Here is a 14,227-nt window from a genome sequence, read left to right as displayed (position 1 = left end):
ATTTGCTTTATTAAGTTGCTTTGTTACAACACAGCCAAACCAAATCAGCCTTTCTACCTCTATTCACAAGACAGTAAGATTAAAATCTTCAAAGACCCTCTGAATTGATCCCGATGGTTCCTAACTAGACTTTTGAATAACCAGTCCCAATCTCTGTGAATCATCAACATTAGACTCCAGGTCTGTAACTTGAAAAAAACTCTTAACAATACAATAACTTCGGTAGAGCAAAATTATCCACCAAAGTAATCTAATTGTCCATGTTTTAAACCCAGCAAGCATGGTTTTCAGGCTCATTCACATGACCTGACCTGCCCTTCAGTCATGTCTCTCAAACCTCATTTGAGTTTTCGAGAAGGTGACCAAGCATGTGGATGAGGGTAGGGCAGTTGACGTGGTATACATGGACTTCAGTAAAGCCTTTGATAAGGTTCCATGTGTAGGCTATTGGAGAAAATTCAGAGGCAAGTGATTGAGTGTGATTTAGCAGTTTGGATTAGAAACTGGCTTTCTGAAAGAAGGCACCGAGTGGCGGTTGATGGAAAATATTCAGCCTGGACTCTGGTTACTAGTAGTATGTCACAAGGATCTGTTTTGGGACCACTGCTGTTTGTCATTTTTATAAATGACTGAGACGTGCGCATAGATGGATTGGTTAGCAAGTTTGCGGATGACACTAAAGTCAGTGGAGTAGTAGATAATGTGGAAGAATGTTGCAGGGGGACTTGGATAAACTGCAGGATTGAGCTGAGGGGTGGCAAATGGAGTTCAATACAGATAAATGTGAGACGATTCACTTTGGGTTGGATAACAGGAAGGCAGAATACTGGGTCAGTGGAAAGATTCTTGGTAGTGTGGATGTGCTGAGGGATCTTAGAGTCCATGTACATAGATCCCTGAAAGTTGCCACCCAGGTTGACTGTGCTGTTAAGAAGGCTTACGGTGTGTTAGATTTTATTATAAAGGCATTGAGTTCCAGAGCCATAATGTAATGCTGCAACTACACAAAATGCTAGTGCGTCCACTCTTGCAATATTGTGTACAATTCTGGTCGCCTCATTTCAGGAAGGATGTGGAAGCATTGGAAAAGGTGCAGAGGAGATTTGCCTGGTGTTGCCTGGTCTGGAGGGAAGGTCTTATGAGGAAAGGCTGAAAGATTTGGGTCTGTTCTTATTGGAAAGACAAAGGCTAAGAGGGGATTTGATAGAGACATACAAGATGATCAGAGGATTAGACAGGGTAGACAGTCTGTTTCCTCGGATGACATCAGCTTACATAGGGCGCATAACTACGAATTGAGGGATGATAGATTTAAGACAGATGTCAGAGGCAGGTTGTTTATGCAGAGTGGTAAGGGCATGGAATGCCCGACCTGCCAATGTAGTTAATTCAGGCACATTAGGGAGATTTAAGAAACCCTTTAATAAGCACATGGATGGTGATGGGATAGTGTTGGGGAATGAGTTTAGATGAATTCACAGGGTCGGTACAACATCGAGGGCCGAAGAGCCTGTTCTGCGCTGTATTGTTCTATGTTCATACAAAAGGTAGACAGACAAACTAACACAATTAAGGAATGTGTAAAATAACTGGTTAGATTACTTAAATGGTTTTCATGATGTGTTATTGTGGTTCTGTTCACCGAGCTGGGAATTTGTGTTGCAGGCGTTTCGTCCCCTGTCTAGGTGACATCTTTGGTGCTTGGGAGCCTCCTGTGAAGCGCTTCTATGTCGTTTCCTCCGGCATTTATAGTGGTTTGTCTCTGCCGCTTCCGGTTGTCAGTTCCAGCTGTCCGCTGCAGTGGTTGGTATATTGGGTCCAGATGTGCTTATTGATTGAATCTGTGGATGAATGCCATGCCTCTAGGAATTCCCTGGCTGTTCTCCGTTTGGCTTGTCCTTTAATAGTAGTGTTGTCCCAGTCGAATTCATGTTGCTTGTCATCTGCGTGTGTGGCTACTAAGGATAGCTGGTCATGTCGTTTCGTAGCTAGTTGGTGTTCATGGATATGGATCGTTAGCTGTCTTCCTGTTTGTCCTATGTAGTGTTTTGTGCAGTCCTTGCATGGGAGTTTGTACACGACATGGTTTTGCTCATGCTGGGTATTGGGTCCTTTGTCCTGGTGAGTTGTTGTCTGAGAGTGGCTGTTGGTTTGTGTGCTGTTATGAGTCCTAGCGGTCGTAGTAGTCTGGCTATCAGTTCAGAAATGTTCTTGATGTATGGTAACATGGCTAGTCCTTTGGGTTGTGGTATATTCTCATTCCGTTGTCTTTCCCTTAGGCATCCGCTGATGAAATTGCGCGGGTATCCGTTTTTGGCGAATACATTGTATAGGTATTCTTCTTTTTGCAGTTCTGGTGTACTGGAATGTGTTGTGGCCCTTTTGAATAGTGTCTTGATGCAACTTCTTTTGTGTGTGTTGGAGTGGTTGGTTTTGTAGTTCAGGACTTGGTCTGTGTGTGTGGCTTCCCTGTATACCTTTGTGCTGAATTCTCCGTAAGGTGTTCTCTGTACCATCACGTCTAGGAATGGGAGTTGGTTGTCCTTTTCTTCCTTTCTAGTGAATCGGATTCCTGTGAGTGTGGCGTTGATGATCCGGTGTGTGTTCTCTATTTCTGTGTTTTTAATGATTACAAAGGTTAAAAATGTGTTGCTGGAAAAGCACAGCAGGTCAGACAGCATCAAAGGAACAGGAGAATCGACATTTCGGGCATTAGCCCTTCTTCAGGCATGATTACAAAGGTGTCAGCCACATATCTGACCCAGAGTTTGGGTTGAATTTGCGGTAAGACTGTTTGTTCTAATCTTTGCATTACTGCTTCTGCTATGAGTCCAGAGATGGGTGAGCCCATGGGTGTGCCATTGATTTGTTCATATATTTGGTTGTTGAATGTGAAGTGTGTTGTGAGGCACAGGTCCAGTAGTTTAAGTATGCCGCCTTTGTTGATAGGTTCACCATCTTCTTGTCTGTTCTGTATGTCCAGCAGGTTGGCTATTGTTTCTCTGGCTAGGGTTTTGTCAATAGAGGTGAACAGTGCCGTTACATCGAATGAGACCATAGTTTCTTCCTTGTCTATGTGGATATTTCTGATGATGTCCAAGAATTCCTGTGTTGATTGTATAGTGTGTCTGGATCCGCTGATCAGGTGTTTCAGTTTCTGCTGTAGCTCTTTAGCCAGTTTGTGTGATGGTGTCCCTGGGAGTGATACTATGGGTCTGAGTGGGTTGTCTGATTTGTGCACTTTAGGTAGTCCATAGAATCTGGGGGTGTTGTTGCTTTCAGGTTTCATTCTTTGTAGGTCAAACCTGGTTATGTGTCCATTTATTTTTGTAGGTTCCTCAGTGTGTTGTTTATCCTATTGGTGAGCTGTGGGGTGGGGTCAAACTCCCTCTTTTGGTAGGTGTTGGTATCTGCAGGTAGTTGCGCTTTTTGGATATAGTCTGCTTTGTCCAGGATGACTGTCATTCTGCCTTTGTCTGCTAGTAGTACGATTATGTTCTTATCATTTCTTAGTGTTTTTAGTGCTTCCCTCTCCTTGGTGTTGAGGTTATGTGTTTATCTTTTCCTTGTTATCAGAGGTACGATACTTTGTCTCACTGTTTGTTGTGTCTCTTCTGTCAGTCCATTGTTTCTGAGTGTACATTCTAGTGCTGCTAGGAAGTCTGCTGTCTTGGCATCCCTGTGGTTATAGTTGAGTCCCTTGGCTGGTATTGTTCTTTCTGTGTCTGTGAGCTGTCTGTGGGAGCGATTTCTAAGCCAGGTATGTGTTGTGGTGTCGTCTCTGTTGTGTGTTAATTTGTGTTGTTACATAGAACAAACAGGAAGACAGCTAACGATCTGTATCCATGAACACCAACTAGCTACGAAACGACACGACCAGCTATCCTTAGTAGCTACACGCAGATGACCAGTTACATAAGTTCGACTGGGACAACACTACTATTATAGGACAAGCCAAACAGAGTACAGCCAGGGAATTCCTAGAGGCATGGCACTCATCCACAGATTCAATCAATAAGCACATCGACCTGGACCCAATATACCGACCACTGCAGCGGACAGCTGGAACTGACAACCGGAAGCGGCAGAGGCAAACCACTACAAATGCCGGAGGAAACATCACAAGCGCTTCACAGGAGGCTCCCAAGCACTGAAGATGTCACCTAGACAGGGGACGAAACGTCTGCAACACAAATTCCCAGCTTGGCGAACAGAACCACAATAACGAGCACCCGAGCTACAAATCTTCTCACAAACTTTGAACACCTATGATGTGTTATTCCACAGGCGTCGATAATTGTTCCTTGGTTGATTTTCTGAAGATGTTGACCAGGCCCACCTTTTTAGCTCCCATGAAGAAGTCAGTAATACTTAGTTTCTATTTTCTGAACTTCCAGGAGCTGATAATGGGAGGTTAGGCATTGAGTTGTAGCGTCAACAGCCAAATTCCGCTTCCCAGTAAAAATACACAGTCCAAAATTCAGTCAAAACTCTGGCCCCTCCCTGTCATGCCGACAGTATTTCCACCAGGTTCCACCTACCATTCAACAGCTGCCATCTGCTTGAGCATAAGATGTTTGCCAGACTTTAGAAACCTATTCTCAGCTACTGACTTTGTTCATGGACAAACATCTGCTATCTGTTTAAACAATGCTCTCCCTTGGAATCGGAGAACCTGTGGAATCTTTTGATGAAAGACTAACCTGCAGTTAACTTTGACACCTCTTCCCACAAATAACCAACAGCTTGTTTGGTCTGTTTATTTTTGACTCAAGCTGCTGCTCACAGTACAAAGATCATCTTGAACTCCGTTCACAGCTCCAAACCAAAATTGGTAAAAGAATCAAATAACAATAATGACAAATCAGTGACTGTTCTAACAATGTTCATTTCTGTATTGTGCAACATGTGAATAATACAAAACATTACCAATAAATTAATGAAGGAATATTCAATTATTTACATATGAACTGTATTTTTTTCTATTAAAGCAAAATGCTGAAGATCTGAAACAAACACAAGACAATACTGGAGAACCTCTGCAGATCTACAGCTTTTGTGGAAAGGGAAACACATTTAACATTTCCAGTATGACTTTTCTTCAGAACTGAAAGGGGTTAGAGTATGGGTTTTATTTATACTTTAGCCAAAGGCCCAGTGCAAAAGGCAAAGGAGTTGTGATGGTGAAGGAGAAACAGTGATATAAAATGGGTGTACATTAATGTGTGAAAGGGAGACAGTGGGTTCTGTAATCTGAGAGCAAATAAACACAAAACAAATCAGACCAAGTTGTGTTGGGGGAGGGAGAGAATGTAAGAAAACTGGAGAACAGACATCATGCAGTCAGGCTCTGAAGTTGTCGAATTCACCGCTGAGCCCTCAAGACTGTAGAGGGCCTGAGTGAGAAATGACAAGTTATTGCTTGAGTTTATGTTGTGCTTTGGAGGAACATTGCTGCAGGCCTAAGGACTGAAATGTTATCATTAGAGGAAGATGTTTTTTTTTCAAACCAGTCAGGATCATTTCTGTGGATAGAATGGCTGTGTTCCCCAAAGTGGTTAGTTACCCAGTCTGTGTTTTGGCTCTGTGTACGCAAGGTCACATTGTGAGCGGTGAATGCAGCAGATTGATTTGAAAGAAGCAATTCAAACACTGCTTCACCTGGAAAGTGTCTTTGGGGCCTTGGACAATGAGGAGGGAAGAGGTGAACCTGCAAGTGTTTACACCTTCTGTGTTTGCATGGTAAGGTGCCAGAGGAACTGTTGAGGGTGATGGAGTGACCAGGGCATCACAGAGGGAATGGTCCTTGCTGGATGCTGCTGACAGTAATGTGAAAAGGAAAATGTGTTTGGAGGTGGTGGAAATGGTGGGGAATGATATTTTGAATATGGAGACTAGCAGAGTGGATGCTGAAGACAGAGGATCCTTATCAATGCCCTCATGGAGGAGAAGAGTGAGAGTGGAATGTTGACTTATATTTCAAGAAGATTAGCGTATAAGAGTACAAAAGTCTTGCTGCCATTGTAAAGGTGCTGATGAGATCATATCTGCAGTACTGTGGGTCACTTACTTAAGCAAAGATATCATTTTATTGGAAGCAATTCCGAAAAGGTTCACTGGTTCACTACGATGGGTACGGAAGGATTGTCTTATGAGTAAAGGTTAAACAGGTTGAGAGAAAGTGAGGACTGTAGATGCTGGAGATCAGAGTCAAGAGTGTGGTGCTGGAAAAGCGCAGCAGGTCAGGCAGCATCCGAGAAGCAGGAGAATCGACATTTTGGGCATAAGCCCTTCATCAGGAATGAGGCTTGTGAGCCAGAGTTGGGGTGGGGGAGCTGAGGGATAAATGAGGGGGGTGGGGCTGGCTGGAAGATAGCTGGGAATGCGATAGGTGGGAGAAGGTGATAGGGTCGAGTGGATAGGTGGAAAAGATAATGCTTAGGTCAAGAGGGTGGTGCTGAGTTCCAGGCTTGGGATTGGGGTAAGCTTGGGGGGGGGGGGGGGGGGGGAAATGAGGAAACTGGTGAAATCTACATTAATCCTGTGTGGTTGCAGGGTCCCAAGGTGGAAGGTGAGGCATTCTTCACGATGTGTTGGGTGGTTAGTGTTTGGTGATGGAGGAGGCCCAGGATCTGCATGTCCAGGGTGGAGTGGGAGGGGAAGTTGAAGTGTTCAGCCACAAGGTGATCGGACTGGTTGGTGCAAATGTACCAGAGATGTTCCCTGAAACAATCAGCAAATTGGCATTCTGTCAGATGTAGAGGAGACCACATTGGCTGCAATGGATACAGTAGATGGTACTGGTGGAGGTACCGGTAATTTTCTGTTGGATGTGGAAGGATCCTTGGGGCCTTGAATGGAGGTGAGGGCGGAGGTGTGGGTGCAGGTTTTTGCACTTCCTGCAGTGGCAGGGGAAGGTGCCAGGAGTGGGGTGACGGCTGGTGGGAGTCCTGGATCTGACCAGGAAGTCACGGAAGGAATGGTCTCTCCAGAATGCTGATAGGGGTGGGAAGGGCATTATACCCCTAGTAGTGGGGTCTGTTTGTAGGTGGCGGAGGATGATGCGATGTATCCGGAGGTTGGTGGGGTGGAAGATGAGGACCAGGTAGTTCTGTCCTTGATGTGATTGGAGGGGTGGGGTTCAAGGGCGGAGGTGTGGGAAGTAGAAGAGATCTGCTGAACGGCATCGTCGACCACATGGGAAGGGAAATTAGTCTTTGAAGTTGGAGGCCACCTGGGATTTTCTATGGTGGAATTGGTCATTCTGGGAAAGATGCAGTGGAGTCGGAGGAATTGGGGAAATGTGATGGTGTTTTTCATAGGAGACAGGATGGGAGGAGGTGTAGTCCAGGTAGCTGTGGGAGTCTGTGGGTTTATAGTAGATATCCATAGTTAGTCAGTCACCAGAGATGAAGGTAGATAGGTCTAAGGAGGGGAAGGAGGTGTCTGAGATGGTCCGGGTGAATTTGAGGTTGGGGTGAAAGGTGTTAATGAAGTTGATGAACTGTTCAACCTCCTCATGGGAGCATATGGTAGTGCCAATAGTCATTGATGTAGCAGAGGAACAGGTGGGGGATGGTGCCAGTGTAGCTGCAGAAGATGGATGGCCACATACCTGACAAAGAGGCAGGCGTAGCTGGAGCCCTTGCGTGTGCCCATGGCTGCCACTTTGGTTTGGAGGAAGTGGGAGGATTGGAAGGAGAAGTAGTTAAGGCTGAGGACCAGTTCAGCCAGGAGGATGAGCATGTCAGTGGAAGGGTACTAGTTGGGATGGCGTGAGAGGAAGAAACGGAAGGCTTGGAGACCTTTGTGGTGGATAGATGTGTACAGGGACTGGATGTTCATGGTGAAGATCAGGCATATGGGACCAGGGAAATGAAAGTCTCAAAGGTGAAGGGCATGGATGGTGTCCCGAATGTAGGTGGGACTTTACTCACTGGTGTTTAGAAAATTGTGAGGGGTGATGGCATTGAAACATATAGGATTATCGAGGCTCGAGAGGGTAAATGTTGAGAGGATGTTTCTCCTCATGGGAGAGTCTGGGACCAGAGGGCACAGTCTCAGAATAAAGAGGCTGCAATTTAGGCCTAAGATGGGGAGAATTTCTTCTCTGAGGGTTGATTGCCTTTGGCATTCCTTCCACAGAGGGCTGAGTTCTTGTGTATATTTAAGGCTGAGATAAATAGTTGATTGACCATTAAGGAAATCAAAAGTTATGGGGAAAATACAGGAAAGGGGAGTAAGAAATCTCACATCAGCGATGATCCTATTGAATGACAAAGCAGGCTTGAGGGGCCAGATGGTGTTATGGCCTGAAGTGTGGGAGATGGGGTGATGGCCCTGTCAGGTTCAATGTGCGGGGTATGTTTCCTGTGGAGATAAAGGAGGTCATGTTGGAGGCAGCCTGCTGGAAGGTGGCAAGCAAGTGACATTTTTGAGTAAGTATTTGGAATAGTATGTGTGCTTGTTGGCTTGAAACCTGAGGAAGCTTGCACATCATGCTATCCAAAACTCAGTCTCAAGTTGCACATTATAAAAGTCCATTTGAATGAGCAGTGTGGGCTGGCAGGGCTTATGGATCCAAACAGTTGGAAGGAATCTGGTTGCTCAGTCTAACACTTTTTGCACATCTCTGGCAAGGCTCACAGTTTCTGCTCATTCCTCCAAAGCCCAGAGAAAGGAATGCTGTCAAAATCTTGTTGGGTAGTCTGAAAGTGGTCTTCATGACCAGGTATAAAATAGTTCTGTTTTTACTTTGTAGCATCAGAAAGTGACCTGCAGAACAAGCGCCTGAAGCTGGATTATGAGGAAATCACTTTATGCCTGAAAGAAGTGACTCTGGTTTGGGAGAAGATGCTCAATGTGCCGACAAGGCCAACAGTTAAATTTGACATGGAGACTATTCATGTAGCCATGGGTCAAGGTGAGTAACCAGTATTTATTACTTACCAAATCAACAATGGATGTAATAAGTTTCATTAATTAATCGGAATAATGAGGTTCTTGTTGGAATCATTTAGTAATATCAAATTCAGATTAATTTTAACTATTGTATAGAATGTAAAGATAGTGGAATTCCTTTTGACGCAGAATCTCCAGATTTTTGGAGTTGAAGTTTCAGTCACCCATTGCATCGCTCACCAGGCTACATTGCCTGAAACCAGGTTTGTTTATGCATTGGGGCAGAATGCAGGGCCTAGCTACCAGGAGATGGTGAGAGGCCATCACATGATGCTCCTCCAGCTTACGGAGACCTAGTCTGTCAATGGGAAAAATATTCCAACTCTTACAATTCTCCTTTTGCTTATGGCGAGCGTGATTTCCTTATTCTTGTTCAAGCATTATTGAAGTTTCCCATCCGACCCAAGTCACTGCCAGATCCCAGAAAGGTACTAACATTCGTAAAGTCCAATGAACCTCTGTTGCAAACAACAATAATCCATCTCATCACATCCTTATTTGTGTTCCCTATGCAAAGCTATTTCTATTAATAGCTACTTTTCTCCTATGAGTGAAATGGCTATCGTGAATGGAGGGTAACTCCTAGTTGAATTATATTGAAGATATTAATGGCTGCCTATAATACAGGGTGAAGTTTAATGGACTGTACATCACAATATCGCAAGTTCTGCAGACAGCATTTTGAGACGTTCCTTTTTGGCAATTTGGAATGCAGCTAATTTTCAGAATATTTGCTTGCTGCATTGATCTGAACATGAAAGCTTGCTTTCTTGTGTTCATGTGTTGATCATCAAAGTGAGGATTGCCATTGCCAGGGAGTAAAGCATTTTCCATTTTGGACAAATATTGTATGCATCAAGTGGTGCCAGGTCAGGCAAAACACAACCAAATGCAAAATAACACTCCTTCCTAGAATCATAGGAATTTACAGTATGGAAGGAAGCCATTTTGGCCCGTCATGTTTTAGCAGCTTACAAGTAGCCATCCAGCTATATCCTGCATTCCAACTATAAAGTTTCTGTCCTTGTTGGTTTCAGAACTTCACATTCAAGTCTGAGTACCTTTTTAAATGCTATCAGGATTCCATCTTTGCCACTCATTGAGCAGTGAGTCTCAGATCCTCACCAGTGTCTGGGTCAAAATACTCTTCTCTGAAATCCCTGATGAACCTTCTAATTAATCAGAGGGTATTTACTCCTCATCGAGAGAAATGGGGATTTTCTTGGCACTTTATCTAGGCCCGCGTCATTTTGTTTCACTTCAGTTCAGATGGTCCTCAGACTTCAGTCCCAAAGAGACCAGCCTGTTTAGTTCTGTCCCCATGTAAAATTCTACAGGCCAGGCAACTTCCTCATAACTCTTCTGCTATCTCCCTGGTGTAATCACATCTTTCCCGTCGTATGACCGGAACCGGGCACACTACTCTCATTTCTAACTAGTATTTTAGACAGCTTCATTCTCCTTCCTTGAATATTCTGTGTCCTGATTAATAAAAGCAAGTTTCCCATGTGCTGTCTTAACCAGATTATCTACCTACTTAGTCAATTCTGAATCTTATGATCACCAATGTACCCCTCTTTCTTTACAGTTCTCAGTATCTTACTATTTAATATGTATCCCTTAACTTCCCAAGTGTACTATCTCACACTCCAAATTGCAGCAACCTTAGATGAGCACACCTGACTGCATTGGTATTATTATTCTCTATTTCATAAGCCAACCTTCCTATCACCGTTTGATTGTCACTCAACTAGTATCCAGTGAGATATTTGTGGTTTCAGTTTTTACAAAAATCCCAGCCCTCTGCTTTTACTACATGGAAGCATGTAGCATAAATGAGTGTGTGCGCATTTGGAAATGTGAATGAACCTATTTCATCACATCTTCATTTTTCATGCCTTGTGGATGTTAACTGAAGACAGGGCAAGATTTAATTCTGATGCCATCTGTGGCCAGTTGGCTTGCTGATGGTCTCTGGTTGAAGGTTGGCGCCAAAATGAGGTGTGGCAGTGCTACCAATGCCCGTGGAGTTGCTGCAAGTGAGAATTAGCAACGTCCAGTGAGCAAGGGTGACTGTTCTGTACCTATGCATCTCTGCCAGTGTCACTACCTCGAGTGTGCACAAATGGAGTGACAGAGATGAACATGATAAGTTTTCTTATCTATTTCTAGGTGAATTGGGTTGGGATCACTGAAAGTCAGATAAAAAAGTGGTCAGAGCTGCAGCAGAGCAAAATTGTTTTGCATTCTGTTTTGGTTTGACTTTGATGCAATTATCCCTTGTTGTTTCTTATCAGGTTTTTTAAATTTGAATTTCCCTTTGGGCATGACACTCCCATAACATCAGAGACCTGTTTTTGTGCTTTAATGCAACTGTTCAATATTTTCAAAAGATTTGTTGAGAGAATTGACTTCATTCAAAACACTCATTATACTGTTTCCCTAACGGCACATTCTTCCTCATTGATAATGGCAAACATAAGATAGCTAACTTGTTGCTTTATGTTACGATACAATTGCAACAAAACGTGAACTGATTTCTGACAGATTTTCAAAAACTAACAGCCGACTTCTACTTTGTAATCTTGCTACATGAGCAATGGCAGCAACAAAAATGAAACACAGTTATAGCTAAATAAATTGTGGTTACTAGCTTGCCTGAATGTTTTAGATCCGTATGTGAGCGTACATGGATGTGGCAATTGTTTGGTTTGACTATAGGAAACTGGCGAATATTGTTTTTAATTCCGAAGCTGCTTAAGCACCGGTGTGCCGTACAAGTATTTTTTCCCTTTTGTCCAAGTTCCTTCCAATTGCAGAGGACTGGGTGGATAGACTAGTGGCAGTGCTGTTCAGGAGAAAGAGCCGAATGTTTGAGGTAATTGCTGGGCAGCAGCCGGTTCATCAGCTGAAGTATTCCACTTCCTTTTGGGAAAAGGACCCTGAAGTGAATGGATTGTTTAATCAACCAAAGCAAAACTGGGACCGTCCATAGAATATTTTGGAATTAGTACAGTATGTGAGAAGTTTAGGGATCACTAAAATGTCTGCGCACATTTATAAAAAGCACAGTGCTAACTAATATTCTCAAATGTAAATCAAGTTTCAACAGTCCCTTTGAGTTCTAGCCCACTGTGTTTGCTTTTCAAAATGAGGATAACAAGAGTGTGCTTTGGTTGTCTTCCTGATTTTCACCTTTTAAAAACAATGACTTATTCTGAAGTGTGATTCCACGGCTGATAATCCTGTTGTATCTTACCCGAACCATCAGCCATCAGTGAGTGTGATTGATAGTTTTGGGGTGTGGAGTGGCAGAGAAACTGATCCTGTCATTTCCCAACATTAATATGTATGCAGTCCTGGTGCAGGTTTTGTTGAATACCTACCATCAAGTGGTTTTCTTTCAGCTTGGAAACCAACTTTCATGTCTTCACCTTAACAAGGGATCAAACCAAGGACATGTCTAGCCTGAATGACTTGGTTTCACTGTGTTTACTACTTGAGATTTTTGAGACCAGATAGTTTGACTTATTACTGTGAAGTTTCGATCAATAAAAAATATTACAAAGCAAACTCAAGATTAATTAAAACTCAAGGTGTAGTTCCTTGTCAATGTGTGTACATGGAAAATCTCCATTGTTTAGTGCATGCACTCTCTGAATTTTATAGGGTAACTTGACCCCTGATATCTGGCGGTGAGCCTGTCCACCGTTGTGACAGCTGCCCCTTAACAACTTAACAGCAAGAGCATTGTTACGGTGAGGGGACACCCCATTGTGGAAGTAAGTCCCACCTCATTGAGCTGCTGGCCGATTGGATGGCCAGCACCCCTGTAGACCCAGCAGCCCCAGCTGAGATTGCATCCTGTCTCATCAAGACGAGCCCAGACCTGAGTTAAAGCAGCAGAGTTTCCACATTCAGTACCTGCCCTGGGTAAAATAGCAGAGATAAGTTGATAAGGGGCCCATGTTCAAAGTAGAGGCAGAGTGGAGATCATTGACATTATTGAGAAGAACACAGCGTTCCAGATGGTTATAAGAATTTAAACATATGTTTAATGTGGAGAGTGGTGGTGACAGGGAAGTAAGGGACAAAAAAGACCTTGTGTTAGAGGATCAAGTCATCTCATCATGTTTGATTCCATTGATTTTTGACTGCAGAGCTCAAAAATATTCCTAGTTTTAACATCCTAATCTCAACAAAGTTCTTCCACAATGGTAGAGTGTGAACCCAGCCTGGTAAATCTGACCTGGTTGTTATCATCTGCAATACCTGAAATATGTTTTTTGTCCTGTATAAGAATTATGTAAAACAAGTTAAGTGCTCTAAAGGAGTTGTTAAGTGCTTCATAATTATTATTCTAGTATGTATTTAAATTAGGAATAACTGCCACAAGTGGACATTTGCTATTAGTCAAATTTACTTACTTTGATTGGCATTTCCTACAGAAATGTGCCTTTAAATCATTTTTTGTATTTTTATTCGTAATAGAGGAAGATTCAAATTTTAAGAAATTTATTTTGGGTGTGTTCAAATGGCACTATCTCTTAAAATATATGTTAGAGTCAAAATGTAAACTGATTTCTCTTTCCACAGATGTACAGACCTGCTGAGTTTCTCCCACACTTGGTTTTTATTAAACACAGCCAACAAAAAGCTAAATCAAGACTGTCAAATGTCAAACTCATTACATGGAAATGAAAAAAATAGCACAAGGCAAAGACCACATGTAAAATGTTTTTGTCTAACTACATTTAAAGAGGTAAATTTGCAACACGTTAAAAAGAAAACTGGAAATCAAATAAGTTTAAAGCTAAATTCCAAAGTAACAACATGTTGTTGTTGTTGTTGCTGTTCTTCTTCTCCTTCTGAGAAGGAGGCGGAGGAGGAGGCGGAAATTCACGCCTTTTTCTTAAATTAGAAATCCATGGTGCAAAGTGCAGTGAGCATTACTACTGAGTACTCCAATCTATCACTCTGGGAATGGAGAACCAACCTTCTCTTCAATTATCCATGTGGCACATGCATTTTATTGAGTGAACATGACACAGGACATTGGCACTTTTTATTTCTTTTTTTTATTTTTGATTTGTGGAAAACCTGGCTGTAGTAATCTTGCTTATATTTGTAATCGTTTAAATGAGACTGTGGTGAACAGAGTTAGTGGGTACCAAAACAATCTTTGTGGTTCCATCCGGGAACCTGGGATGCTACTGCTGCAATTTCACCATCACAGAATATTACGGCGCAGTCAGGTTGCAAAGAA

The 14,227-nt window shown here is 42.9% G+C and overlaps 1 protein-coding gene across 4 annotated transcripts in view; it reads left to right on the top strand.

Moving 5' to 3' along the window:
- The window catches only part of tbc1d1 (TBC1 (tre-2/USP6, BUB2, cdc16) domain family, member 1), a 287,433-nt gene that overhangs the window by 223,521 nt on the left and 49,685 nt on the right, over positions 1–14,227 (top strand). For all 4 annotated transcript variants that reach the window (XM_060824990.1, XM_060824980.1, XM_060824998.1 and 1 more), the window contains exon 13: positions 8,762–8,923. In XM_060824990.1, the coding sequence (XP_060680973.1) occupies positions 8,762–8,923 (162 nt within the window). The remainder of the gene's footprint in view (positions 1–8,761; positions 8,924–14,227) is intronic.

This window comes from Hemiscyllium ocellatum, chromosome 1 (genome assembly GCF_020745735.1).
Source record: "Hemiscyllium ocellatum isolate sHemOce1 chromosome 1, sHemOce1.pat.X.cur, whole genome shotgun sequence".
NCBI classification, from domain to species: domain Eukaryota; kingdom Metazoa; phylum Chordata; class Chondrichthyes; order Orectolobiformes; family Hemiscylliidae; genus Hemiscyllium; species Hemiscyllium ocellatum.
This window is presented reverse-complemented; position numbering and strand designations above follow the sequence as displayed.